Genomic DNA, 27703 nt, shown 5'->3' on the forward strand with positions numbered 1-27703 from the left:
CCTGCCCGTCTCCGGCCTCACCTGAGCTGCCGTTATAGCCGTTTCTGCAGCAGTCAAGGTGAAGACGGCAGAGCGGGATGCACGGGGCCGGGGGCGACGGAGCAAGACCCGCAGTTCACGTCAGTCTCCTGGATTGTCTCGTGGGCACCTGCTCAAGCAGCCGGGCTGGGCCGATCTTGGGACGTGGGCACGGGGGAGAACAGGATTTGCATCCTCCGCTCTGCTCAAGAAGGGGGGACACACCTGGGCACACACAAAGGACAGGGACCCCAGAAGACCCTGCCCCGTCTGGGAGCGGGAATCAGCCCTGGGCAGATGGGGGCTCAGCCTTCCTGGGCACGGCCAGGCCTGGGCCACCCTGGAGCAGGGGGCTGTCTCGGCGGGGCTCCCCCACGCAGCCCAGACCCCGGCAGTGCCGGGCGGCTGGGAACGGGGCAGATTTATTGCCCTTGGCACAGAGCCGAGAGGCCCGGCCGGCATCTGGGCAGTTACCGGGGTTTCCCATCGCTGCTGAAAGCATCCAGAGCTCAAACGCTGGGAACCCCGGCGCTGAGCTGGGACCCCAACCAGGACCTCTGCCGTGGGGGCCACAGCCCAGCACCACGGCACGGGACGGAGCCATGGGCCCCAAGCTGGCAGGGGTGGGCCAGGCATGGACACAGGGGGCTGTGCCCCCAGCCCGGAGGACACTGAATGTGGCATCCAGAGCCCTGGATAAACGCAGGCCGGGCCCGGTCCGTGCACTGCCCAGGGCATCCCCGCAGCCTCGCACGGTGCAAGGGGCGGCTCTAAGGGCAGCAGCAGCCCGCAGCACCTGTAATGCAGGGCTGAGCTTGCATCATGGAGAAGTCAGAGCAAAGCCCCGGAGACCCAGCAGCGCTTCCCTCCTGGCCGGGGGCCAGCTCCCCCCTCCATCAGCTGAGCCAGCTGCCAGCTTGGCCTCCAGCTCGGGAGGACCGTGCGTGCCCCTCCTGCCGAGGGACCCCAGGCCCAGGATTGCCCTGGGGCAGCTTCCGGAGGGGAGAGCAGGGCAAGCTGCAGCCGCCGGAGGTCCCTGCCGCACCCGAGGCTGCATGAGGCAAAGCGGGAGCTGGGTTGCCTCATTCCCTCCCTCCTTCCCCTCCTGCCTGAGACTCGAACCACCTGGGAGCGACGAGCTACGGCTCCTGCACCTGCTGCCCCTCGCCTCTGGCACCTTGCATGCCCCGGGGGTGTGGGACGCCAGGGTGACGGGCACCCCGGCAGTGACCTCCCAACTCCCGCAGCTCCTGGGGAGACGGGACCCCCAAATTGGCAGCTCTGCACCTGGGGCACATGTTTAAGGCACCAAGTTCACGGCTGAAGAGCACTGAGCTCCTGGCTGGGGGACCCTGCCCCATCCCGGCCGAGGGAGCAGCGCCGTGAACAGCTCGGCTCCGTGCTGCTGTGTCCACACGGCTCACGGGACCCTGCCGGCACTGATCAGGGCATGATTCTTTGGTGCAAAAGCCCCATTTCAAACTCCTTGAGGACCCTGGGACCAGCCCCAAAACACAGGATGCCTTATCCAGATGCCCAAGCAGTGTCCGAGGCAGCTCCGGGGCAGAGGCAGGAGAGGGCCAGGGGCCAGTGTGCCGGCGCTGGGTCAGACGGGGTCCCACTGCCAAGCCCAGCAGCCGAGAGCACCCTTGCCCCCGGGGCCCGGGCCACGAGCTGCTTTCCCAGAGAGGAGCGGTGCTCCGCAGCGTTACAGCCGCGCCGCCATCCGTGCACCTGCCTCCCTGCCCCGGGAGCTGGTAAGAGCTGGCTGACGTTGCACCAGCAGCATCCAGGGGCTCAGGAGAGACGGCTGGGAGGAAGCCGTCGCAAGGTGCCAAAGAGCCGCCTGCCGCCTGCAGGGACCTGCTGCGGGCCGCGAGGGAAGGAGAGGACATACCTGCAGGCCACGGTGCCGCAGGGAAGGGTTCGCAGCCAGCTCGGAAAGGCACGAGCAGTTTCCAGGCCTCCACGCCGTCTCTGCATCCGGGCCGTGCCCTTCCAAGCACCTTGCAGCCCTTGCGTCGGCTTGCGGACGCCTCCCGTCTCGCTGTCTGGAAAGGAGTGAAGAGCCGGGGGTGCAGGGCTGTGGGTTGAAGCATGCAGGCTCCGGCAATGCGGGCAGGGCAGCGTGGTCTCCCAGCTGCCAGCCCTCCGGCACGGCAGACGCGGGCCAGGAGCAACGGAGCCGGAACGGAGCAGGCCCACGCATGCCAAGGGCCGAGTAGGACTGCCACGTGCCCCGGCCCCTGCTTCACATTTCAAGAGGAAACCCCAGCGAGCCAGGAGGTCACTGGCTGATCCAGTGGGTTTCAGCTTGGGTGCCGGGCTGGGCCAAATCAGAGAGAGGAAAAGGAAAACACGGGGGGAAACGTGGTTGGAAAATAAATCCCCAGGCAGGTTTCTCAGCCTCGCCTGCCCCTGTGCTCCGGCCTGGGGCACGGGCAGGGAGGGCGGGATGGCACTGGGAGCGAGACGCTGCAGGGATGCTTGTCCCGGGTCCGGGTGTCCGAGCAGAGCGAAATGCAGCGGGAGCACCGGAGCGCCCCGGGGAACGGCCGAGGTGAACAACCTGCGGCTCCAGCAGCCAGAAGGGGAAAAGCTTTGTGGTTTCCCAAGCGGGCTGGAAAAGCAGCCCCACCACCCCGTAGCTTCGGCACAGGAGGTGCGACAAGGCAGAGGAGCCTTCCCTAGGAGCAGCGTTAACCCGCATCAGCCGGCGCGTCTCCTCCCGTGGGGGCACGAGCCCCCGACCACGCAGCTCAGCCAAGTGTCACCCGTTCACAAGGAGAGCTACGCTGGCAGCTCCCGGCTCCGGGATTTGTTTTATATTTAAAAAACTATCTTCCTGTCTCCTATGGGCCTGTGAAAGGCCGAGACACAAAGCAAAGAGCAGGGAGGACAGACGGGAGCCAGCGGTGCCTGGGAAACAGCGCCGTGCGTGCCAGGAAACCACGAGGGCTGCATGGGCCGTGCGAGGCCCGAGAGCTGCTCGCGTCGGACCCCTCACGCCGACGGGGGCAGAGAGGCTGCGGCTGGCGGCGCTGCTTCTCTGCCAACAATGCCCACGTCCCGGGAGGGCTGGCGAAGGCCCACAAAGCACCACAGTGCCTGGTAACGTGGCAGCCGTGCCCAGGCCAGCTCCGGTCGAGCACGGCAGAGACACGGGGCAGCGTGACCAGCTGCGACGTGCACTCTGCCCTGCCGTCAGCGTCCAGCACGGGGGGGAAACAGCTTGCGGTTCCTGAAAGGCGGAAACAGCAGCGTCCTTTCCACGGCTCCATCCCCAAGTCACCGCCGCGCGGCTGCAACACAAAGCCGGGAGATGTCGAAGCTGGGCACGTCGCACCCAGCAGACGAAACACTGGCGCGTCAGGGCCCCGGAGACCCTGCCTGCTCGCCGGGGAGGGGGGCCCAGGCAGCTTCCCTGCATCTCTCGTCCTTAATCTCATTCAGGAAAAATAGCGTATAAACGTCGCCAACTTACACTCTGTCCTTTTTATTAGATTGCCCCAAATTGGCTTTGTCACCGTGGCCATTAATATTTATTTGGAGCGCACCTGACATTATTCGATTAGCAACCGCCCCGGGGAACGCGAGCGGCTCAGCCCTTGCCGTGGCAGCGCAGACAGGCACTGACGACGGCCGCTCGGCTAATTCGGTTTGAAAACCCACCTCTCCGAGAGGGTGCAGGGCGGCAAAGGGCAACAGCACACGTTACACCCCATGTGTCCCCAGCAGCACCTGGATGGGTCCATTGCCAGCGTACCCCTGCCAGGGCAGGATGCGGCCAGCCAGCGAGAGCAGGGGTTAACACGGCAGTCGTGGAACAAGATACAGCAGCTTTGCAAAACGAGGAGAAACAAAGACCTGGCCTGAGCTCCCCCAGACCCAGGAGCCCAAAGGGGCTTTATCCTGGAGGCAAGCTGCAGGCACCAGAGGTTGACAGACCGGCAGCACCTTGCACTTGAAAATGCACAGCAAGGCTGGGGGAGGGGGACAAGGACATTTCCACTCCCTCCCTCGCCTGCCACGCAGCTGGATTTCGGGACCGCCTGCAGAGAAGCCCGGGGTGCACACGTCCCTGCACCGGTTTCAGTGTCAGCAGCAAAGCCTTGGGGGCATCCCCACGGGGGCTGGGGGAGTGGGCTGTCCAGCCCGGCACAGGCGGGGGTCTGAGAGGCCAAGAAACACCCTCCTGGCCCAGACAGGAAGCCTTTCTTCCCTTCTGCTGGCGGCTGGCTCAGGCCCGGATGCAGGTGGCTTCACACCTTTCTTTTCCCCGTTCCCTTCTGCCCATAAAGGCAGATGTTAGAGACTCAAAGCTCGGTCGGGTGCTACGGGTTAGAAATGGAGACGCTCCTGCGGCAAGGAGTTGCCCTGGGTATTGCTTAGCAGCCAGAGCCTGCAAACTGCCCCAGACTCCCTGTCTCCTGCCGAGGCAAGCGAGTCCCCCACGACGTGCTCGTGCACTCACACCAGCACTGGCACAGCAGCCACCGGAGTGCCCTGCACATGGGAGCATGCCACAGCCACAGCCACAGCCACAGCCACGCCAGCCTGCCGGTTTCACTCGTAAGACGTGTTTCATGACAACGCTGCCCAAACATTTCCTGCTGGGAGCCAGCAAACAGGGGCTCCGCCTGCCAGGTGAATGCGCTCTTGCACAACGAGGCGGGCAGCAATCGCTGAAACCGCGGGTTCTTGAGGCATTTCCTAAAATAGAAACTCCTCTGTCGCACAGGGCACGGCCTCCCCCACCCAGACCACGGGCCGGCCGACCCCGGGGCCGCGCTTGCATCCTCCGGGGGCCATCGCACCTGCTCCAGACGCCCATGTGAGCCACTTGCTCCAGCCCCTCTCAGCTACTTATCAATAAGGGAGCGTGTTGCAAGTTCGGCACCAGGAACAACCCATGCATTTAGCACCAGCGCCTTCCCGCCGCGCTGCAAAGGGCTGGGAGAGGCTGCAGAAAGAGCCAGGTTTCCTGCCCTGTGCACGCTGTTGGAAATCCCCATCCCAGCCCCCGAATGGGGGTGGCGACTGCTTCCTGACCCCTGCACACTCAACCTATTCACACTCGTCTGGGAAGTGGGAGCTGGGACCTCAAAGGATGAGCTGGTCTCAGGACAGTGAAGGCGAATGGTGCCAGACGAGCCAGACAGGGTTTGCAAAGGAGAAACAGGCTCTGATCCCTTGAGCCTCCAGCATATGGCACAGGAGTAGCAGCACTGGGCTCCTGGGGGCGGAGGGGGTCCAAGGCTTGGACAACGCACCGCGACCCCCGAGCAAAGGCCCAAGCACGTTTACCGCCCAGCGCAGAGGGCCACGGTCTTCTCTGCCCGGCTTGGGACAGGACAGCGCCCGCGCAGCAGCACAGGGAGAGCCCTGCTAGGCTGGGAGGCTAATAATGCCTGACCAGGACTGCTGCGAGGGAGCCCCACTCCCCAGCGAGGGCCACGGGACTGGGGCCTGCTCGCCCCGGGGCCGTGGCCCGTGGCCTCCTTCAGAAGCATTGCTCGGAAGAGGCTAATTATAACCACGCAAGCATCCCACTGCACCTTATTAGATGCAGCACGCGCTGCCGGGTGTAATTTATGGCAGATATGCTACCTGGCCGTAAAACAAGCATATAAAAATAGCCAAAAATGTAGCCAGGCGGCTTGAACCAAGACAAAGCAACCAGCCCGGCCGGCCCAAGCGCGCAGCTGGCAGCAGGTTTCAGCCGCACCCTGCCCTCCCCGGGCTCGTGGGCACGGCACGGGCTCATGCCCCAACCTCGCACGCTCCGTCCGCCTGTTGCATGGGGCCCTCCTGGCACCACGAATCTCTAACAGGGGCTTCCCTAGTAGCCTTCAGCCCCCTCCCCTTCGGACTGCAGCTCGTTAAGAGACGGGCCACAGGTGCATTAGCCTGGCCCCTCAGCCGCCACGTTTCATCGTGGAGCAAGGGGGTGTTTGCATCTGAACAAAGCCCCGGAGCGCAGGAGCCCGTGTGCTGCCAGGCAGCAGCAGGATGAGGCCATAAACCAGAGCCAGACTGGCTGGGCTGCCTTTATGGGCCCCACGGGGAGAGCTGCATGGGGAGCAGGAGAGCATCCTACAGCTCCTGGATGCTGGGCACAGCTCCATCCTGCGGCATCGCACCTTCTCACCCACGGCCCGAGGCTTGTCTGGGACATTCACCTCCCTTCCCTCTCCCCCACGAGCCACAGGACGCCCTGCAGCCGGGGCTACTCGGACGCATACATCTTGCACGGCCTGCCTCATCGCTTCCTCCAGCACCCAACAGACAATGCAGTCCTTGCAGGCGGCAGGGACGCCGGCGAGCACGGCACGCTCGGGCACCGGCAGGCGTCTGGCTGCACAGAACAAGCCAGCCCTCCCTCCCTGTCCAGATGCAAACGGCTCGTGTTCCCTGCTGGGATTATGGGGCGCAATGTCTTGGCTTTCAGGACTGCAGGCCTTTAATAATTTTCGTCTTCCTGTTCGAAGCACGCCCGCAACAGGCTCAGAGCATCCAGAGCCGAAGGCCGACTGTTCACCTTTGCAAAGTCCTGTTTCTAACCTGCAGCCCGGACGGCGGAGCGGCGCCCAATTCATTTGAACAGGAAAACGATTCAGAGTCTGGAGATAAACTGGTGGCCATCACATGCGCAGGGTTTTCACAAAAATAGACTTGAAAGAGCTATTTTAATACCTTGCTATTTTCATCCACCAGCTCTGCATTGGAAGGGGAGGGTCAGAGCCATTCTGCCCATTTCCCAGATGGGGAAAACCGAGCCATGGGGTGGGGAGAGGTATTTGTTCCAAGCATTTCAAATTGGAAGAACCCGGGAGTCCTGACACTCCCAGTCCCACGCCCACCCTGCCGCTGCTTTTAGCACACATGAACCACGGTCCCTGCTCCGTGCCCCTCCACACCGCATGGCACCGAAGCCTCCCACTAGCAACCCCAATTCTGCACTGGTATTTCCATCAGGCTCACCCCCTGCTCCCAGTGTCACAAAGGTCTGGGGGTCACAAGTGCCCGTCTGGGAGCCGCCGTGGGCCTGAGAGCCCTCCAGGGGAAGGCAATAACCACAGCTAACGACTGCGTTGACACTGAAGTCGGGTTTCCTGGGATAAAACCCTCTCCTGGTCACCAGGAGGAAGCTCACGGAGCATCTTGGCCACTTATCTCACCGTGACCTATGAAAAACTCAACAAGCAGCCGTCAAACAGTGGGCGACAGACCCACGGCAGCGAGGAGACACCTGAGGATCCTGAGGCCAGCAGATGCCAGCGCAGGAACGCTGCCCGGTGGGATCACGCGCACGGCTGCTTTCATAACAGGCCGCTGCACAATTAAATGTCACAGAGTCAGCAGGTTTTTTTCCCCGTAAAGCAAACGCTGGAAAATTTCCAGGCGAAGCGTTGAGCCAAAGGAATCCGGAACGACCGTCATGCTGCTCACGTCGAAACTCTCATTTCAAAAGTCACCGCTGCCTTCATCCCTTCCCACTGCAAACAGCTCCGGCAGCCAGACCGGCTCTGGGTCCGGGGTAGTCGTGTCGTACGATCGCTCCCAGGTCACATCGAGCAAGGGAGGCGCTCGGGCTCGTCCCTGCGATGCTGACGGGCAGGCAGGCGGCACGAACGCCCGCGCTGCCCGGTGCCTCAACCCGCCGGTGGCTTTCTGGATGTCGGCTACAACCGTGCCGGACACAGATGCACGGCCGTGGCTTCGTGTGAAGGGGCAAGGTGGGCAGCAGGTGGCGCTCTTTTCCCATGACCCCCTCTGGCACTCCCAAACCCCCGCGCCAACGCGGTACCACTTTCGGACGGGGGCGTTCCAGCCAGCCTGGGGGAAGCACGGCTGGACGGCACTGGCTGCAGCCCCAGCAGCCACAGCCTGAAGGGCAGAGTAGTTCCCCAAATGCCACGGCAGGATTCAGCCCCTTCCCATTAAAGCCTGGAAGCAGCAGACCCCCACGCTGCACCCAACCAGTATGAGACCAGCTCGGTAGGGCAGGGGCCAAGGCATGGTGGTGCCAAAGACAGCAGCAGGCCCTGAAGGCCCAGCAAGGAGAGCACAGTGTTTGGCCCCCTGGCATGGACCCCTTGCAGCTGCCCTCTCCCCTCCAGGGCTCACCAGGGACCCTGCACTGCTGACCTGAAGTTGCGTGCTCCAACCCGTCTCAGCCTAGCATTTGCACCTGACCAGCGTTGAAGAGGGGCAGTAGCCACCCTTACTCCCACTCGGAGGCTGGGAGTAGAGACGGGCCCGAGCGCTGGCTGCTGCAGTGCAGTTTGGTTCCTTTCGCATGCAGCTGCTGCGCAGGGGTCCCCACCTGGAAAGCAGGTACTGGAGCCTCCCTGAAGACACGGGCTGCACCATAAAATACCGGGGGGGCAGAGAGGAAGAGGAGCCCCCTGGCAGCCTGCGGGCACCTGGGGCTGAGCCCCTTGGACTGAACAGGTCTCCGTTCTGCAGCTATCAGCACCAGAAAGGGCTTTGCTGAGAGTGGAGGAAGACAAGAACATGACCCCTTGGGAGGAGGCTCCCAGGACTCCCTGCACATGGGCAGGGGGCAGGTTCGGTCCAGGCGAAACCAGCCCACACTTGCCCCCGCGTCCCGCGCAACACAGAACAACTCTGCAGCGATCGGCCCATAGAAACAGCTCCTCCACGAGCCCAGAGCTAGCGACTTTATTTTTTGGCAGAGATATTCAGAGTAATCGTGGCTTGACACAGAAGCTGGAGGGCCGTGAGTTTTGGTCGAAGCAATGTCTGTGTCCAGGAGGAAGGGGCGGTGCAGAGCCAGGTCTCCCCGGGTCTCAGCTCCCTACCCTACCTGCGAAGGCTGTTGGTTGTCTGCAGTTCTTGGTACCGCTCAGCAAGGGGCTCCTGGCTCCGATCCAGCAGCAGAAACGCAAACCAGACCGACAGGCGCGCAGTCACTGCTCTGGGTCTGACCCGCGTTGTGCCGTTCCTGCTCAGCTCAGAAGGCTTGAGAAACTCTCCCTTTCTTTTCCCTTCCACGTGTCTCCTGCCTGACCACGTCCCCTGCTTCTGCCACGCGTGCCAGTCATCCAGGGCTATTTCCGGAAAGCAAAGACGTCCCGCGATTTCAGCCCTCTCTTGCCTTCGTTTCCAGGCTTGGGGGAAGGCGGTTCCACCAGGCCCCCGTAGGGGCAGCTCTCTGACTCGGGGTGATGTCCAGAGCACTCCACGGCCGGGATGTAGCCGCTGTCCCACATGCCGGTCCCACAAAGCTTGCACAGGTCGTGCAGGCTGCAGGGAATGCGCGGTAACAGGCGGAACTGATACAGCAAACTCCGTGCCTGGAGGGGCGAGAAGAGTGGAAGCTCATTAGTGGCATGGCCAGAGCACACGTTCGAGGGGCCGGGGCTGCCCGTGGGTCCCTTTGGATCACACGAGGATCCACAGGAGCCTGGCTAGGGGGGACATGGATCCCAAGTGCAGCCAAAAGAGGCCTGGGAGGCATTTCCAGCACTGCCTGCATTCAGCCACCGGAAGGTGAAGTTGTTGGGTCAGCCACAGAGCCGGCCCAGCCCACACAACACTGGGCACAGCTCCTGCCTGCTGCTGGCTGACGTGCCCCAGACCTGCGGTGCAGCGACCACGGAGGAGAGGGGAAAGTCTGCTGCCTATCCTGCCTTCAGCTGCGCAGTGAGGGGGGTGTGCGTGTGCACACGTGTGTGCAGGGCATCACCTGGCGTCACTGAGCACTAAACTGAGACCATCACTGCTCTTCATGCAGGGCAGTGTCACGCCTCTCATCACTCCTGCTTGACCTGAACAGGGGGCATCACCCCAGGGCTGAAGAGCTGCAGGCTCCCTTTCCAGCCCTTGAATGCACGTGTGTGTTATCCTGCCTCTGAGTGGCATGTCTAGACTCCCTGCACTTCCCAGGGTTGGTCTCACAATGTGCTGCCTATAGACAGACCCCCACACCACTCATTCACTCGTCCCCGGTGTGGGCCACAGGGAACAGCAGGAACAGGGAAATGGGAGCGTTCCCGCTCGGCCTCCCGCATTCAGAACCACGACAGGTCAGCCCACGCCAGCCCACGGCACTGACCTTCCTGAGTACAAGTTCCCCGTTCATGTGCATAGCCAGGTTGCCAAAATGCAGCAGCATCTGATCGGTGGCCAGCTGCTGCTCAATGACGTCGTCCCCATAGATCACCACGATGGCCACACAGATAAAAAGGTGGAAGTAGTCGGTCTGCAAGAGCAAAGCAGGAGTATGGGTTATGGGACGGGATGCTTCGGGCACCCAGTGCCCTGCCCCCCCACCCAGCCTGGAAAGACTCCTGGGTCGGGAAGGAGCCCTGGTCACACAAACTTTGCTCCTGTCTGGGATGTGCGCTAGTGGTGAATAGCAAGCCAGTTCCCACTGGAGCCAAGCCACAAGCAGCTGCCCCCCAGAGGACAGAAGCAAGAGGAGGGTCACGTTTTTTCCAATGGACCCATTATTTTGGGTCCCCAGTGGGAAACCGCTTGCTGAGGCCCACCCTGCAGAGGATGGGTGCTTTGCAGGTCTGAGGAGTTGGGCCCCCCTGGGGACATGATTCTTTGCTAGGCAAAGACAGGGGAGAGCCCTTACAGAGCATGTGGTCCCTCACACAGATGCACCATCTAGATGGATATCTCCCACCCCAAACGCATGGGCAAGCCCATCGTGACTTCCCTACGCAGCCCTCGGAGGGCAGTTCTGCAGGCTAATTTACGCAGAAACAAACATAATTTGTGTGGGCTGATGAAGAAGCCTTTCCAAGTGTCCCTGGCCTTTTGCTCACTGGACAGGAGCAGACCAGCACTCAGCTGCACGTGGCTAGCCTGGAGGCCTGCAAGTGCTCACAGCAGCAGGCCAGGGCTTGGGGAAACAAGCTACAATTGCCACTTAAAAGTGAAGGCGATTCCTTTTGCACTGATGGGTTGCAGCAGGAGCCAGATCATCCCCAGGACTCAATCAAGCCCCAAGCCAGGGTACAATCTGCATTGATTTCAATGACTTCTGAAGCAAGCGGCGGGGGATAAAACCAGCCCATTGCAAAGATAAGATGCTATTTTAAGCGCATCGCAGTCACAACTCAGGGAGTGAAAAGGGGGCTGGGTCTGTGCAGTGATACTTTGCCTGGGTGGGTGCTCTCTCATGCAACATACTGCATGGGCACGGGGAAAGGCAGCTGCATGCATGAGTGCAGGGCCAGCCCAGGGCATGCACCTGCTCTGTGGTGCACCGTATTGCAGACTGCAGCCTCACCTGGTAATGAGCCCAGCATGCCTCCCACATGCGCAGGGCCTCCGCCTCCGGGAACTCGCGCTTGAAGCAGAGGAGGATCCAGCGGTGACAGAACAGCATCTGCAAGCCGTCCTCCCCCAGCGCGGCCAGGTGCTGGTAGAAGCGGGGGTGCATGAGCCGCAGCAGCTCACGCAGGTACATCTGGAAAAGGTGCCATCACTCAGCTCATCCTCCACCCCGTGGCTGTGGTGATGCCCCAGACCCAGAAGCACATGCCTACCAGTGGCATGTCCCTCATCACCACACTCCAGCCTTGTTGGACATAGTTTTTCCCCTCTTTCAACAAGCCCCATGTTGGTATTCAGGCCTCAGCCACGCCACACCTGTTATACATTTTGCAATAAGGACCAGCCTTGGCTCGTCAGTGCAGACAGAGCCTTACAGGCCCCTGCAGAGATTCAGCAAGGAGAGAGGGAAGACCAAACCCACTACAGCTTTGCTCTTAATGCTGCTGCTAAAAAAAGGAAGCCTGGGACTCAGAGCTCTGAGTGCAGCCTCGCAAAACAGGACAGAGGCGGCTATTTCTGGCAACGCTGAGTTTTGACTTTCACTGGGTGGTGCAGACGTTGCATTGGAAAACCAACTCATTGGGTACGCTGGGGATGCATGTGTACACGGGAACATCACATGCCACCAGTGACTTTCACAGCAGCTTTCCATGGGAAGAGGAGGCCGGGGTGACCAGGACAGCATGTCTCCAGTTGGGAGCAATGTGGTAGGACTGCCCAGCCCAGGATGGAATTAGCTTTCCCCCGACAGCCTGGGGCTGCATCTAGATTTTTAAAAGAACCCACTACTTTAAGAAATGCCACCGGGCAGATTGGGCCAGGCTTTCAGCTCTCCACATGCCCTGGGTCAGTGAAACCTTGGTCACAGACAACAGTTATCGGTGCATTTAAAAACAGATATCCATGGAAAAGTTTGCAGCTTGGATCAGATCATTCCTAAGTCATGTCTACAGCCAAATAATGAGGAATTAAATAAACCTCCCAGGAGCAAAGGCCAGGATGCAGACTCAGACACTCCACAGGCCCAGGAGCAGGAAGTGCAGCGCTTTTGGTTCCAACTAGCACAGCTGCGCAGTGCAGCGCAGTGCTCGCAGCCCTCTGAGAAGCAGCACGAGCTGGCTTAAGTGCAGCACAGTGCAAAGACGATGGGCCCTCCTCCGGACACAGCCTGCGACTGCACCGCCTGAACCCCAAGCAGTACAGCCGTGTTCATGTGGTGCTGCCTGGCACCGATCAGAGACCAACATCCCTCTGACAGCCTGGGGAGGAGGGAAGTTAAGGGAAGGAACGAGGGCCTCACCAGCTGCTTCTCCATATCCTCATCCCGGGGGGAGCTGATGAAAATAGTGTTCTGCATCAACCCCACGAAACACCAGAAAGTGTCCGACTCATCCAGGACCTCTGCCAGGATGGGGGCCACAAGGTCAGACATCCCCTGGGAGTAGCCAATGGTAGGGTTAAACACTGCATAGTTCAGCAAAATTCTCCTAGGAGGCATTAGACAGGAGAGGGTGAGATCCAGCGGGCACCTGTCACAGGTGACTCAGTCCCACTTCCCCCCTCCAAATCCCACCCAGCATGCAGACCCAGGCAACTGAAAAATCCCTCCTGCTGTTTCAAGCATGAAGGACGCAGCTAGAGCTGGAAAGCACACGGCTTCCTGAGCAGCTGCACAGCGCGCTGCAGGCCCCAGGGCCGCGCGCCCTCCAGCACAGCACCTCATGGCACGTGGGGAGAGAGTGCCCAGATGCCAGGAAGGCCATGGAGAGCTAGACTGCCTTGTACCAGCTCTGAGGAGGGGCTGGCTGGCCAGCCAGACTTCCAAACAGCTTGTAGCAATCTGGGACCAGGACTCACGACCACCCAGTCCCCAGGTGGGCTGCCTGCCCCCGAGAAGCAGGGCAGGGGAGAAGCATAGTAGAGGTAGGGAGAGAAACACAAAACAGCTCTAGAGGAGGGAAACCCCAAGAGCTGGGGAGGGGACAGCAGGTGCTGGAAATCAAAATGGCAGGAAATAGCAGTTTAAACAGTAAAGAGTCATATGATGGGAACAGAAGCAATGTGGGGCAGGGACTACATGCCCATCCCCAGTGCCCAAACCGCTACAGCAGGCAAGATCTAGCTGCTCCCTAACCACGCGCCAGAACCCGAGTGCAGCAGCTCCAGCGAGACCAGCCAGGTCCTAGGGAGCTTGGTCTTTCACCCCAGCAGCTGCAAACTGCCAGCCTCAGCTTTACCCAGGCACCTGCTGTGTTCCTTCAGTGGCAGCTTATCCTTCGAGTGCCCTCACCCTTTGGTGTCCACCTCCTGGCTGCCCTGTCCACAAGGAACTGGGCCAGGGAGACGGGACATCGCTAGAGGGAAGTGGTACAGGTAGGGGAAGAGGGGCCGGCTGGCCAGGCCTGCCCACAGAGCTTCCTGCATCTTGGAAGGGAAAGCTCTAGCTGAGGCAGATGCCACCCTCCATAAAGGAGCATCACCTCATGGTCTCCACATTGGGGTTGTCCTCCCCACGGAAGAACTGGTTGCTGCGGTCGGTCCGCACCACGTCCTTGTCGACGGTGAACTGCACGTTGCGCCAGAACTCCTTGTGCTCCTCGGGGGTCATCGTCAGCCTGGAAACGAAGCAGCCCCGTGAGTGCGCTCAGCCCAGGGAGACACCACAAACTCCCTGTCCCGGAGGCAGACTGAGCTCCCCCATCTCCATGATGCCCAGACTGTGAGAGAAGGTTGGAGACACCGAGTCCATCCCCAGCTCTCACCGGCAGCCGCGGAACAGTCCCAGTCAGACACGGGTCTAGCATCCTCTGCCAATAAGTTTATCCAAACTACTCTGAGAGGCTGTTCCTGGACCTGGCCATTGGGATGATCAGAAATCTGCGTTCCCAGCCTGTCTTTATTCGTCCCCATTTGTGCCTGGACCAACACTCGAGTTTGAAAGAGCTGCTTCCCCCGTGGACATGTTATAAGGAGCGGTCACAGCCTCTCCTCACCTTTGTTTTGCCAGGCTAAGCACAGCGTGTTCTCCTCATCTCCCTTTGGGAGAAAAGCTTTCCTGCACACTTAGGGACAGTCATCTCCACGGATCTGAATGACCAGAGGGATGAGCTGAAAGGCCCCAGCTCCTCTGTGCCCAGGTACGTCAGAACAGACCCCCTCGGTCCATCCTTCTCCCACCCCCCAGCTTTGAGCGCCTCCCCCTCTGCATCAACCCTACAAAACACCAGAAAGTGTCCAACTCATCTAGGACCTCTTCCAGGATGGGGGCCACAAGGCCGGACATCCCGTGGGATGACCTCAGGGAGGGTCTCAAAGCCAAGTGTAATGCAAGATGGAGACACTGTCCCTTCAGGACCCGACCCGAGGTGAGGAGAGCGGAAGGCAGCTCCCCGTTACCTCTTCTGCTGAATCTCAAAGTATTCTCTCCTCTTCTGCACCCTCAGGGCCTCCCTCTCTTCGGACGTGGACTCGTAGCTGTAATAGTGCAGTAGGAAGGGCCAGACCTCGCCACGGATGGAGACATCGATCCCCCCGAAGAAAATGGCCTGAAAGGAGCAGTGCAAATAGCGATAGACACAACTGGGAGAGCCCCACAGGCTGCACCAAGACGCCGCCCGCCCCTGGGCTGCTGCAGCTTTACCACCCGCCTCTGACAAGTGATGCCTTGATTCAAGCTCTTTCAAATTTGCACATGTGTAGAAGGAACGTATTGGGCTCTATTCCCAGATGAGACACAAACCGGGCTCATTTCAATGTCAATAACCCCCCCGGAGGGACTCTGTGATTAACGTGTCGTTCTCATGTCAGGGCTTAATCCCCAGTCTTGGAGACGCTGAGTTTCACGGCAAACTTTTCTTTCAGCGCTTGGACAGGGTCCTGCCCAGGCCCACAAAGGGCTGCGAGTAGGAGCCTCGGCTGCTTTCTACAGCTGTTCACGCTGCATTGTACAGGAATGGGACCCTCCCAGTCCACTTATTCCAACAGGCAGTGGAAGGAGCTCAGGAAGATGCTCCATTATGGTGACCTGAATGCAGTTCCTGTGAGAGCCATAGCCGGGCACCAGGAATAAGTCTGAGAACCAAGACCCCAGGGCCTGACCTAGCATGAAGTCAACTGCTGTCACTTCCACTCAGGGACTTGCCCACTAAGAGACAAGCAAACCCACCCGGGCAGCCCCTGGTGTCACCCTCACCTTCAGCAGCTTGTACTCCTCCTCCACCTGCCCGGACTCGTTCAGGTGATGGAGCCAGGCGGAGACATCGAGGCGCTTGTACGCGTTCTCCTCCGGGTGAGTCTCTGAGGATGGCAGCTTGGGGCGGCGGATGGAGAACTGCATGCAGGTCCTTTCGTCGGTCAGCTGCTGAAGGGGAGACAGAGCGGAAGGGAAGAGATGGGGACGGCTGCAAAGCAGCAGCTCTCAGAGCAGCTCCCGAGGTGAGCCCCAAGATTCGGTGCCTGGGAAGGATTTGATTGACATCCCACCAATCAAAACAGCAAGAGCTACTCGAGGCATTCGAGAACCACAGCACTGCCAACGGCAGAACTTCCAACAAGAATTTCTTTCCACATCCCCCTCCCCACACACACTCAGCTTCCCCCCGAGACTGAATGAATGCTGCTCACAGCCGAGCTTCGCCCGCCAGAAACACTGGCAATACATTACATGTGATTGGGCCCATACAAAGGGAGCGCTGTGAGGCACGCAGGGCGCCACACAGCCCAGTCCCCTCTCCAGACACTTGCGATCTCAGCGCAAAGCTGCAGCTGACGTTTCACTGAAAAATCAAAGGGTGCTCTGTGCCGGCCGAAGCCCGCGCGGCTGCAACGAGGAAAGCAGCAGGCGATTCGGGGGGGAAGACAGGAGTGTAAAAATTGTTGTTTCTAATAAGCACGTAATGGGTAATTAAAGCGCTCTTATCACATTTGTGGGGAGACAGTAAAATCTGGCAAGGTGCCTTGTCAAAACACCCCTTCCAGGTGCAGGGCTTTGGGCACCCCAACTAGATGAGACGGGCGCGGGGCTTTGGATCCAGCGCTGGCAACGCAGCCATCTAGTCCCAGTGCCCGAGCACTGGCCCAGCATCCAGCAAAGCAGGGACCTGCGTGTACGGGCCTTTGCGGTGTTCTCTCCATGCTGGTACCCAGGACCAAGAGGAAGAGGGACCAGCACATCCAAGCAAAGACCCGACCTGTGCTGCACCCTGCAGCCCTGCCCATACTTGTCAAAGCCACTCATGAAGACACCTCTTCAATGCCCAGCCCTCAGCCCTGGCTAAGAAGGCAGGCACGACAGCCTCTTTCTCACGTGGCCCAGGCTGGTTACCTGATCCTTGAGGTGGGTCTCCGTGCAGTACTTCCACTGCTGAAACACCTCTGACAGTTTATCCAGGCCACCGTGGTGAAAGTGGAAGATCTTATATTGACTCTCCCTGCTAGCAACGACCAGCTGTCCACAGGTGCAGGCCTCGTCACTGCGGGGCAGCAGAAGGGAAAACACACAGGTAAGAGCCGGCTTTCTCAGCGGGGAGGAGAGGACGAGGGAGGGGAGGACACAGCTGGAATGAAACACAAAGGCACGGAAACCTCAAAGAAAAAACTACAAGCATGGAGGCAGGCAGACCAAACACCTCCCCAGCCCAAGGCACGTAGGCCGTCACGGCCTCAGCCACAGCACAGCGCTCTCCAGGGAGCAGTGGGGTAGCCATGCTCCCTCCTCTTCCCACGCCAAAGCCTTCGACCCCAGGAAGGAACTGCATCCCCGCCTCGGGTGGCAGCAGGTCTGCCAGAGCCTTTCCAGCGCCTGCACAACACGCTCCTGGAGACGGCGGCTCCGAGACACGGGCGCTCTAGGAGATGGGGAAGGCACAACAAGCTTCTGGAGAAATCAGGAAGAAGACTGGCGAAGGGAGAGACTGGCCTGGGGTTCAAGGCGTTTCCTGGACCCGAACTAGCCTTGCTGTTTCCAAGCGGGCAGTGCCCCGGGACGCGAGGAAAACGCATTTCTCACCTGAAGAAAAGGCGGAGGGACCTCATCTGGCCAAGGTCCACACGAAAGACCCCGCAGATCTGCTCGAGGGCAAACACCTTCTGCTGCTCGTCCCACCGGGCATTTTGCGCTTGCCCGTTGTTGTCCTGGAAGTGGGCGTTGGTGTCGAGGCTGGAGGCAGAGCTGGTGGAGCAGGTCATGTGGTTGTCACACGTCTCCCTGGAGCAGGGGTGGGAGGACCGTTAAGCACAGGTAACAGAGTCTGTAGTCACCCCAGGAAGGTGGAGAGTCAGTAACCTCTGAATTCAGACCTCTCTGGTAGCCAGCAAGGTCTCTCTTGTACCATAACCAGGAGCAGTTTGGGGAGCCAGGCCAGTGGACACTCACCTTCCCTTCCCACTACGTGCCTACATCTACATCTGCATTTGGGGCTCATGTTTTCCCTGTTTTTCCGCCCCTGGCCCAGGTGACCAGAGCAACCCCGCCAGGCTGCAGCAGTGAAAGCCTGGAGGGAAAGGATGTTGTGTCACATAGTCCTAGCAGAATCCTTTGCACGGAGCCCAGCAGCTCTGGGCCTCAGCTGGGGCAGGACCCGGGAGCACACTCGAGAGGCAGCGCGCGGTCGCTTTTCTTGGTACCAGAAGAACTGAAAGAGCCTCCTTCCCGCACGATGAAAACATACATTTCTGGGGAAGTGACTCACTTGCTAGAGCTTATTTCCTAGCATCCACTCAGAAGCTTGGCTTCACGCATGGGGACTTCAGACAAGCTCCCACTTGCAAGCGTCAGCCTTTGAATACAGAGGACTGGGAAACCATCTGAGAGCCCTTTCACCAGAACCAGACTGTTTTCCAATAAGCTAAGCAGCTAAATGAACTCAGGGTTTCCCCAAGGGGAAGCCTGAACCTAGATTAAAAGCCAACCAGCCCCGTCCCTGAAGAAAAGCGTCACTGCTCTGAGAACTAAGTGACTCTGAAACCGTGACCCCCCCGGCTCTTACAGAGGTCAAGGCCCGTGAACAGTTGTAGAGCGAGGCCTGAATGGGCTCCACTGTGAAATCAGGGTTTGCAAAACAAGACAAGGAGCAGGTATAAAGGCAGTCCCCACAGTGCCACTTTCTGCAGTGCTTTCTAATCCGCTTATCTCACAATGTAGGCACTGAGCGCTGAGACTCGCACACTCAGCATGCGGCTGCGCTGCGCCACGTCAGGAAGCTTTCTGCGACGGGCTACCGTGCCCCGCAAGTGAGGGCCATTAGGCTGTGTTTCCAGCATCCACCCACCGTTCAGGTCACTGCGTTTCAATGAACAGGCTGCGGACATCCCCCTTAGCTGAGGGTGAAATTAGTAACAGAGGCTGAATGGGCAGGCTAGTTCCAGGGGAGGACATGAAACCTCAGTGCCCACACACATGCAAAATCAATCCCTCCCCTTCCTTTGATTCTGCATAAGTCTTTACATAAAAAGGTCTTAATAGATCTTAACCCAAACGAACCAGCTCCACTACTTAATGCACGCCTGTTCTGCTGCTTAATTATCCCGGTGAGACACAATCGAAGTGAGATCTTTGGACACAACCTGGCACCACAAGAATGCAAGCCGGGATCACGCCTCCGGCAAGACAGGGCCAATTCACCCACTCTGCAATGTTGCACTTCATCCGAAAGTCGCCTGGAGCCTCCCAGTGTTAAGCGGAAAGTGCAGCCAGGCCTCGTCGTCTGTGCACGCATTTCCAGGCAAGTTGTATCTGGGTTTGTGAGAATCAAAGTGCTGCTTTATCGGCTGGATCTGCGGTGTGGAACGCCTGCCAGGAATGCTCACTACCATATGTTAGTGCAGAAAACAGCCTGGAAAAGGCACCGCGTGCTGGATAGCCTGCCGTAAGCAGCTGGATTTTACACAGCAACATTCAGGTTGAAGCCACAGCTGGTAACACAGGATTTTCCAGGAAGAGATGACTCAAACTCATTTAAAGACTAAGCAAAACCACCCAGGTATTCCTACAGCCCTTGAGGAGATCAAGTGGTCAGAAAGACAAAGAAGGGCAGCCTATAAATCTAATAAATAAACGGACAAGAGGCTGGAAGTGAACGTACTAAGCAGGTTATTCCCGTGAGAAACTCCCCACAGTTCAAGTGCATCAAGTCACTAGATGCATGAGCAGCATTTAATACTTGTACAGGGCATCATGTATGCTCCCAGTGTGGGGACATGCTGCCCCTCGAGTGGCACAGGAAGCCTCTGTGTGTGGCAGACCAGGAAGGGGACAGGCAGCATGCCAGCAGAGAGGGCTGGGAGCAGAAAGCAAAGCAGCAAACCAAGCAGAAAGCTTGTGACTGCACACTTGGTAATATATGCATGTACCTGACACCACAAATATATAAAGTGTTATTTTACACACTCTATAAATACTAACGCTCAATAATTACCTAGGTTAATCACTCCATGAATTTAAAAAAGACTCCACCTTATGTTTAAGCATAAGCCCTTTTCCATTTGTACGTGCTGAATGCATTGGAAAATGGCTTTAAACTGCTTTGTAAACCAATGTTAACACTCATCTGTGTGCAGCCCCGCTTGTCCCTTGTAAGGACGGGCTCTTAGGCAGTAAGGCCAATGCTAATTAATTAAGTCTGTGCTTTTGGGGAGTCACCTCTGTGTTGACACATGCAGGCAGGGAGAATGCTCCTAGGTTTGCAAGATACCACTGGAAAGCCGGTGTTATGTTCGTTGGACCTGAGATTTGTATTAGACTGTGCTGTTCAAAAGCAGCCTTAGCACCGCAGAAACACGTTCCAGGGAGATATTAGCTTGTGGGATTAATAAAAAAGACAAAACAGGCGAAGCCAGGGCTATGGTTTATGCAGAGGAGTGAAGGGACCTGGAGAAAAACCAAATGCTTATCAGCAGAATTGGAAAAGCTGAAAGCAGAAACCCCAGCGCAACAGGCACGTTCACGGCTCATTTCCTTCCTAAAGTTTCTTTGCTCCTCTTAGGTTAGTGTCCCTCCTATTAGTTAGTTAAAAACAAGTGCTACCACAGGCGCTCTCTCACGAGTCCTTAATGACGGGCTGCGTGCCTGTGCCATCCCCTTTGGCACGTTGGTAACCCTTAAGAAGATGGTAGGGTGAAGCCTCACAAGCAGGAGTTTGTCATAATAATTGTCATAAGCCCAAAGCATCCCGAATCCCTTTGCAGTGACCGTCAAGACACAGGGAAGCGATATCAGAGACCTGGACTGAGAGCAATCGGCCTGCTGAGACGGCTCTTTACAAACGCTGCATCTTTGCAAGTTTGTGGAAAGCACCCACGTCAGGTGGGCTGAGCGAAATGACAATCTGAGACGGAGCAGGCTGTCTCGATACCTCTGCACTTCACAATCCGTTCCCCAAAAAGAAGGATCAAAGGCACAGCGAAACGACAATGGACTCACTGTTCTGGGAATCCTGGCTGGCTATATCCCTGAAAACAGAGCCGCAAGAGGATTACGCTTGTGCAATTTTTTAAAATCCATTCATACCTGCTGAGCAGAGAGTAGTAACTAGGTTAAAACCTGCTCCTAAATCCCCCGCAGGCTGATAAGATTTGGAATAGATGCTTGAAGCTTTGTACCGCCTCAAAAAACTCCCGCAGATCCTGCTCACACAGACTTTTCTGAACAGGGGAAGGAACTTATTTCATTTATTTTGAAGAAGTGGAATGTGTCTCTTTAAACGTAACGCCAGAATAAAGACCCGCGGAGGTGCATGTGAGTACGTAAGTGGTGCCGAGTGGGGGGAGCATCCCCAGCCCTGCTGGCACGGGAGGGAAATCCATGGAAGATTTCGTGGGACGTCACCGCACGAAGCGCTCCGATGCCGGCGTGGGTTTCCAGAAGCCACGTTCCACGGGCCCGCCATTGATCTGTTTGCTTGCAAAACATAAATTCCTTCACATTGAACTGCGCTAAATGCTACTTAGTAGCTAATTAACTTTCTGGGCTGAAAACCTCCTGTAATTGCACTTCTTTCACCTTTTTAGCCCGCGTTCTCCAGGGAGCCGAAGCTGTCCTGCGGCATTTGTTCTGCTCATTCCTATCGTACAGGCGCAAGTTCCTTCCTGACAACAGACTGCCAATCATGGCTGCAGAGGTCACTGGAGACCAAATTAGGAGCACTCTGCTGCTGACAAACCTGCTTTGCTTAGCTCAATGTAAAGGGAAAGTAATACGTTATAAAAAAATCATTTTCCCCGTTGAAACTCTGCACCAGGGAGCAGATTCAAGGGCACTTTTCAGAGGCGATTTATAATTACCGTCGAAACTGTTCGGCTCTCAAGCTGCTTGTATTTTGACTGAACTGGCATCTGCTCCCCACTGGACAGGGACAGAAAACAGAAAAAGCTTCATGATTAGAGCACGTCACAGAAACACAGACCGTAGGGAAGGCAGAGACTTTCGCGCTCCCCTCCTTCCTCTGCCCGCAAGACTGTCGCAGCGAGATGAGGGATGGGGTCTTGTATTAAACAAGGATGCTCTGCATACCATCAAAACCTCCCAGTGCAAGACGGGCTATAGAAAGCTGGATTTGGCCACTGCACCTTTTGACACAATCGGCTTGCTCATGAGAAGCAAAGATCAAGCAGTTCATGTTGAGGTAAGTGGACGTTTCAAATCCACATGAAGGTACGCCGGCTTTCTCTCTCCAAACCTTCCTGCAGTTTTGTCGGGGGCACAGCACCCAGCGCTCGTGCTGGCTGCTGGATCCATACCCAAAGTCTTTGCATACAAAGACAAAGTGGGCAGGAGGCAGAGGAATCAGCGCACTCTGGGATGCCCCACCTTTTCTCCCCCACCTCAGCATACGAAAACAGCCAAGCAAGACGCCTCGCTGCACTGGAGGCTTTGGGGCTCCTCGTTCTTCCTGAGACGCAGCAGCAGCCTGGAAGGACACCAAGTGAGTTCAGGCAGGAATGGAGGGCGTTGTAAGAACAGGCATACCTACCTCCGCCGGGTCTCCTCGCTGCTACACGGCAAACGAACCAAACAGAAAATCCTGGAGCTGGTAATTCTGCATTTAAATAGGAAGCAAAAAACTCCCCAGGACTTGTAGTGACTTAGAGTCCCCTTGCAGTCCCCTTTTCCAAGAGCAGCCCAATATTGAACGTACGCTTGTGTTCGCTGTTAAACACAAGTTACCTTTCTCAAAGATCAGGCGGCTAAACAGGTAAAGTCCGCTTAGCTAAACCCAAAGCATGGATTTTCTCTGTGAGCTTTTGTGACATTGGGGCTGCAGCAGCAAGGATAGGAGTTTGAATGAATAAAAACACACACGGTCCCTGAAAAGCCAAACACAACAAATCATTTTTAAGCCCAGCGTATGCTGTTCAACGGTGCATACTTTACCTTCGCTTCGAAGGAGGAAAGCATTTCAACAGCCGAACAACAGTTTTTTTGCAGTCCGTACAGAGAAGGGGCACCTCATGCCTGGGCTTTAACTCATTAATAAATCAATTGAAATGCAACACTTGAAAAAAAAATTCCTTAGATGGAAAAAGTGATTTCTCAGCACGGCCCAAAGGAGAATGTTTACCTTTCAGCCCAGTCCAGCCTGGAAAAGAGGAGCTTTCTTAGCAGTGTTTATTTTATTTTTGAAATCAATGGGTTATTTTGCCAGGGGGTTTTGTGCAGTTCTCTCCACGCAAAAATAAAATTCTGAGCTAATTATGCTAATTACAATCAAGCCTTTGAAACCCCAGCCCCTTGAAAACCCTGAAGATTATCTTTGTTCTTATATTCTTGGCTCCAAGCAACGAACTGGGAATTTCGGAGGGACTTTCTACCAACAGACCGAGTTCAGCAAGTCCCTGGACCCCGGGAGGCTGCTGACCCGGTAGCAGCACCAGCAGCACCACCCAGGGAGCCTCCCGCTGCCGTTACAATGCAGCCTCGGAGGCCTCCCTGGAGGATACAGTTCTCCAAGGCAGCAGAAAGGAGAGGGGAAAGAGGAGAGCTGATGAGAAGCAGGTTTCAGAGTTACTGTCAGTGCTTAATACTGCTCTAATTGCAAGGACTTAGCCAAGGTGACAGATTGTGCAGACTGCTTTGCACACACTGCAGTGGGACTTTTACAGGGGAAACAAAATTCTTTCTGCACGAGGCCAACTTAAGCATGAAGGCAAAGCATGATTTATCTCCAACCCTGATTACAGCCTCTGGGTGTTACCCTAATACCAACAAACCAAGGATGGCACCAATCCCCCGGGAACGACAGCATGGCGAGGCTCCTCCAAGCAGTCAGCAGCTCTGTCCTTCCCTCTAACCCTGCCCATCACACTTGGCTGCTCAAAGCATCCTCTTGAAGGACCAGAGTCCTTGAGCACCGCTGCCCATAAGGGACGAGTGAAACACATGGCACCCTTCGCCTTGGGAAATGCTTTTGGTAACGAGGATGAACCCGATCCTTTCAGGTCTGGCCCACAGGCAGTTTTGTATTAGGATGATGCTGATTTAGGAACCAGCCTAGTTCAAGTGGTCCAATCCCCCTCTGCAGGCTGCCGGGACACGGGTGCAAAGGGGCTTACGTCAGTGCAATGTCGTCTCATAAAACAAACTGGTTTCTAAATCAGTCGCATTCAGAAAAGCCCCAGGTTTCTCGAGCAGGGGCAGGACCATCTATCCCTACGAAAGCCACTCTTAAAGGAGATGGGCTATTTCCTTCCTGGAGTTAACGGTTCAGAAGAAGCACGCACATCCCTGACCCAGCTTTGATGTTGTACCACCTCTGGATTCGGGGGAAGGCTGTTTGGCCAGGAGGCAAAGGAGGGGCAGGAAGAGCGCAGCTGCTTACTGCGTTCTCACTTCGCAGGAAAGCCCAAGCATGTGGGAAGCGTGTCCGTCCGTCCGTGGGGGGGGACGGACTCTGGGGGACAAATACTGGGAATTAAGGCTTTTGGCTATATCACGGAAGTGAATAATGAGCGACCAAACAGGGATGGTCACTACCTGCGTAATGCTCTCTGGCCGATGAGGTGTGCTCTCTGCAGCACGAGCATTGCAGCAGGTATTGTACGCCAGGACCAGCAAGGCCAACGCTCTCCTTGGAAACGCACCGTGGCACCTAAGCACGTAGCCCAAACTTCAGCTGTGTCATGGGGTGTCTCCCTGCTGGGCCCCACAGGAGAGGAAGCAAGGCTGTGTTTCTGCACGGTCCTTGATCCGAAGGACGGATGCTGCAGATCTCAGTCGCAGCCCCTCCGAGGAGAAAAGGTCAGCTGCCGCATCCCTCGAGACAGGCTCTGCAGTAGCAGCACCACAGCAGGCGCTTTGATCAAGGGCTCCTTTGATGATCTGATCCACCAAGACATCGCCTGTGCAGGGATCTGCCAGGAGACGGAGGGGACCTCTCCTGCCTGAGCTGGATGGCGGCGGAGAACAGCACTGACACAAGCAACGTGCTCGACATCTCTCCCTTTGCCCGAGGAAGGGCGCTTGTGCCTGAAAGCTTGCAAAAAGCATTTTTTTTCCAGCTATTTAGTTGGTCTAATCAAAAAGATCGCTTTTTCCCCAAGAACCGCGAGAACAAAGGTAAGCGTCGACGTTCCCCAGAAGACGGCTGAAACTTGGAGCCCGACTTTGCCAGGTGCCTGCCTGGTCTAACACCTCGCACATCATTTTCCTGCTGCCTCCCAGCGGGTCCAAGCAGGAGGAGTGGGGGTGGCGCGGGGCAGAGCAGACCTCCTCCTCCTCCTCCTCCGGCTGCTGCTGGCTCACCTTGCTCTGGCTGGAACTGCGCTGGGAGGCGCCTGCCATCTGCTGGCCACGGGCAGCCCACGGCGGGCCGGCTCTGGAGGCCAGCCACGTATTTCCAAGCCCATCACAAAGCCTACGCTGCCTTGCTTTAGGAGCGCCGGCTGAACAGCTGCAGGCAGGCTGACACTGCACCCAGCACTGGCAGCCCTGCGTGGCAGGGAACCGGCCGGCATGCTTTCCTCGGTGCAATGCAAAACCCAGCGGCGGGACTCTAGGACACTTTGAATTCCCCTCCCGTCTTCAGGGAGCGCTGCCAAGTTCGTAAGCGGCCTAGAGCCGAGCATGCAGGCACCGCAGTCTGGGTGGTTTCCAGAGATGCCCTTCGTCAGCCAAGTGTCTCCCGGGGAACTGCATCTCTGCGGAGCATTCGGGACAAAGATGGCCCAGGGCAAACAATCAAGAGGGGGCTGGAAACCGGGTCGCCATCCAATCTGCTCTTTCAGAGGCTGCATTCATCGCAGGGAGACAGAGTTCGCCGTAAAAGCAAGAGTTTAAAGCTCCGTTTTCAAAAGAGCCATTGACCCCTCCGGGAAAGCCCCGTGGAGCAGGCCAGACTGCCCCCACCACCTCCGAGGCTCGCTGGGCTTCCTGCCCCCTGGCGCCTTCCCCAGGCTTTTTGCACCTCCTCTGCTCTCGATGCATACTTCAAGCCGCGCTTCTCACTCGCGCCTCGCTGTAACACGCTGGCTGCGCCTGAGTCAGCTGTCACGACTCTCTTCCATGGAAAGCTGGCAGGAACCCAAAGGGGAAAAACAGCCTCCTGCTGTTTAAATATTTACACAGGGTGACATCTGGATCCCTGGGCCTTTGCAGCGTCCTGAATTCCCCTCCCTCCTCCATGGCACTGATGCCCCCAGTCCCATCACCCGACAGCCTGTCCATGCCCCGAATCAGAGGGGAAACCAAGGAGATCTTGCTGGTGGTTTCGTTGGAGCGAGGAGCTCCCAGGGTCTGCTTTGGGTGGTGCGGAGCTGAGATCACACTCAAGTTTTACTGATTGATGCAGGAAGTTTTAGGCAGAAGGCAGGGGAGAGTAGCACCTTATAGACCAACTGACTCGGAGAGGCATACATTTCCGTGAGAAACAGCTCACTTGGTTGGACACTAGTAACATTTTAGACAACATGCCGGTGGTCTCGTACCAAAAAGCCCGATGGGCCTGTCCGGGGTGCTGCCCCCAGGCTTGTCGGACACAAGACACACAGGCAGCAGGACACAAGATGCTGCAATAGGTTGTAGGAGGGTTTGAATCTGCTCGCTGGCTCCCATCACCGCAAGGCTGCAACCACTCGCATCGCAGCAGGGCTGCTGGAAGAAAGGACGAATCCCCAGGCCCCTCCAGACTCCGCGGGGACCCCGCCGGCTCACGTTCATCTCAGCTCGTTCTCCTGTAATTTTGCCTCTTGATTATTCAGCGCAGGTGAGCTGCCACAATAACATGATGCAACAGTTGCTGCTGCCCTCCGTCACCCAGCAGCTCCCTTCTGCGCACAGGGCAGCTGATGAGCTCCCTGGGAAGAGACCCAACCACAGGCCATGCAACCAGTCGGTGAAAATTGCATCACGCCAGAATCCTAAGCAGCTGCTTCCCCAGGCCTGGCATCTCGCCTGGCTAGGCAAGGAGAAGGTTTGTGCTCCAGGCTCATCTCTGTCTAGGAGCTGCGGGGACTGCGGGAGAGCACCGTCCTGTTAGGTCCCCTTCTTGCAAACGCCATCTACTCTGCACACGTAACACTCGGGTCTGCTCCCTTTGGGGCCCCGAGCCGCTCATGCTCCTCTGTGTCCCTGGTAGCCCTGCCCTGGGACCTGGCACAGGGGTACATATGAACGTAAGCAGTGCCACGCTGGGTCAGACCCACGGTCCAGCAAGCCCAGGATCCCATCTGTGACAGTGGCAGGAGTGGATGATTTAGAGGGAGAGCATTGAACTCTCTAGTGTGATTTAGAGGGAGAGTACTGACAGCTCTAGTGTGATCCACCCCGCTCCTAGGCACCTATCATTATTGGTTCAGAGATGCCAGAGGAAACATCTCTAGTGGCTCCATTTCACAGCTACTGACAGATCTATCCTCCATAAACCTGTCCGGTCCTTTTCTGAACCTGGATATGCTCTCTCCCTTGACACCTTCCTGCAGCAACGAGTTGTATAAGTTAACGATGTGCCGTAGAAAAAGAGGGCATTTTCTTGTTTCTTTTAAACCCATCTCCTGCTAATTTCAATGGGTGCCCCCTCATTCTGGTACAGGTCTGCTCATGCATCGTCAGCACAGCTGGGCACTGGGTCCCCAAGCCAGGGCTAGACGCTGCCTTGTCCCACTGCCCCAGGGCCAAGGCTGCGGAGTCTGCAAGCCATCACCCAGCCTTGAAGTCGGTGAAAGACCAGAAGCTTTTGGGAAAGGCACTTGCAGATTAGCACCAGGTCTTATGTTCTGGGTGACATTCACCAGCCAGATCGTGCGGAGGCACTGCTACCCTGCTTTACCGACGGGGACACAGAGGCTAAGTGCATTGCCCATGGCCACATGACCGGCTGGATGCAGAGCTGGGGACAGAGCCCAGGAGTCCTGACTTGGGCCCCTTTGAGCTGTGAGA

At 57.4% G+C, this 27703-nt stretch overlaps 1 protein-coding gene across 3 annotated transcripts in view; it reads right to left on the bottom strand.

The window, feature by feature from the left end:
* Positions 1-8691: 8691 nt before the first annotated feature.
* Positions 8692-27703, bottom strand: part of TBC1D16 (TBC1 domain family member 16) — a 33836-nt gene continuing 14824 nt past the window's right edge. For 2 of the 3 annotated variants that reach the window (XM_019488661.2, XM_014608596.3), the window contains exons 4-12: positions 17345-17542; positions 16661-16808; positions 15530-15697; positions 14734-14882; positions 13818-13952; positions 12638-12824; positions 11291-11470; positions 10103-10249; positions 8692-9341 (exon numbers count right to left, since the gene is read on the bottom strand). In XM_019488661.2, coding sequence (XP_019344206.1) covers positions 9096-9341; positions 10103-10249; positions 11291-11470; positions 12638-12824; positions 13818-13952; positions 14734-14882; positions 15530-15697; positions 16661-16808; positions 17345-17542 — 1558 coding nt within the window. In that variant the 3' untranslated portion in view covers positions 8692-9095. The remainder of the gene's footprint in view (positions 9342-10102; positions 10250-11290; positions 11471-12637; positions 12825-13817; positions 13953-14733; positions 14883-15529; positions 15698-16660; positions 16809-17344; positions 17543-27703) is intronic. The other variant, XM_019488663.2, reaches the window with a different exon arrangement.

This window comes from Alligator mississippiensis, chromosome 8, assembly GCF_030867095.1.
Source record: "Alligator mississippiensis isolate rAllMis1 chromosome 8, rAllMis1, whole genome shotgun sequence".
In the NCBI taxonomy this organism is placed as follows: domain Eukaryota; kingdom Metazoa; phylum Chordata; order Crocodylia; family Alligatoridae; genus Alligator; species Alligator mississippiensis.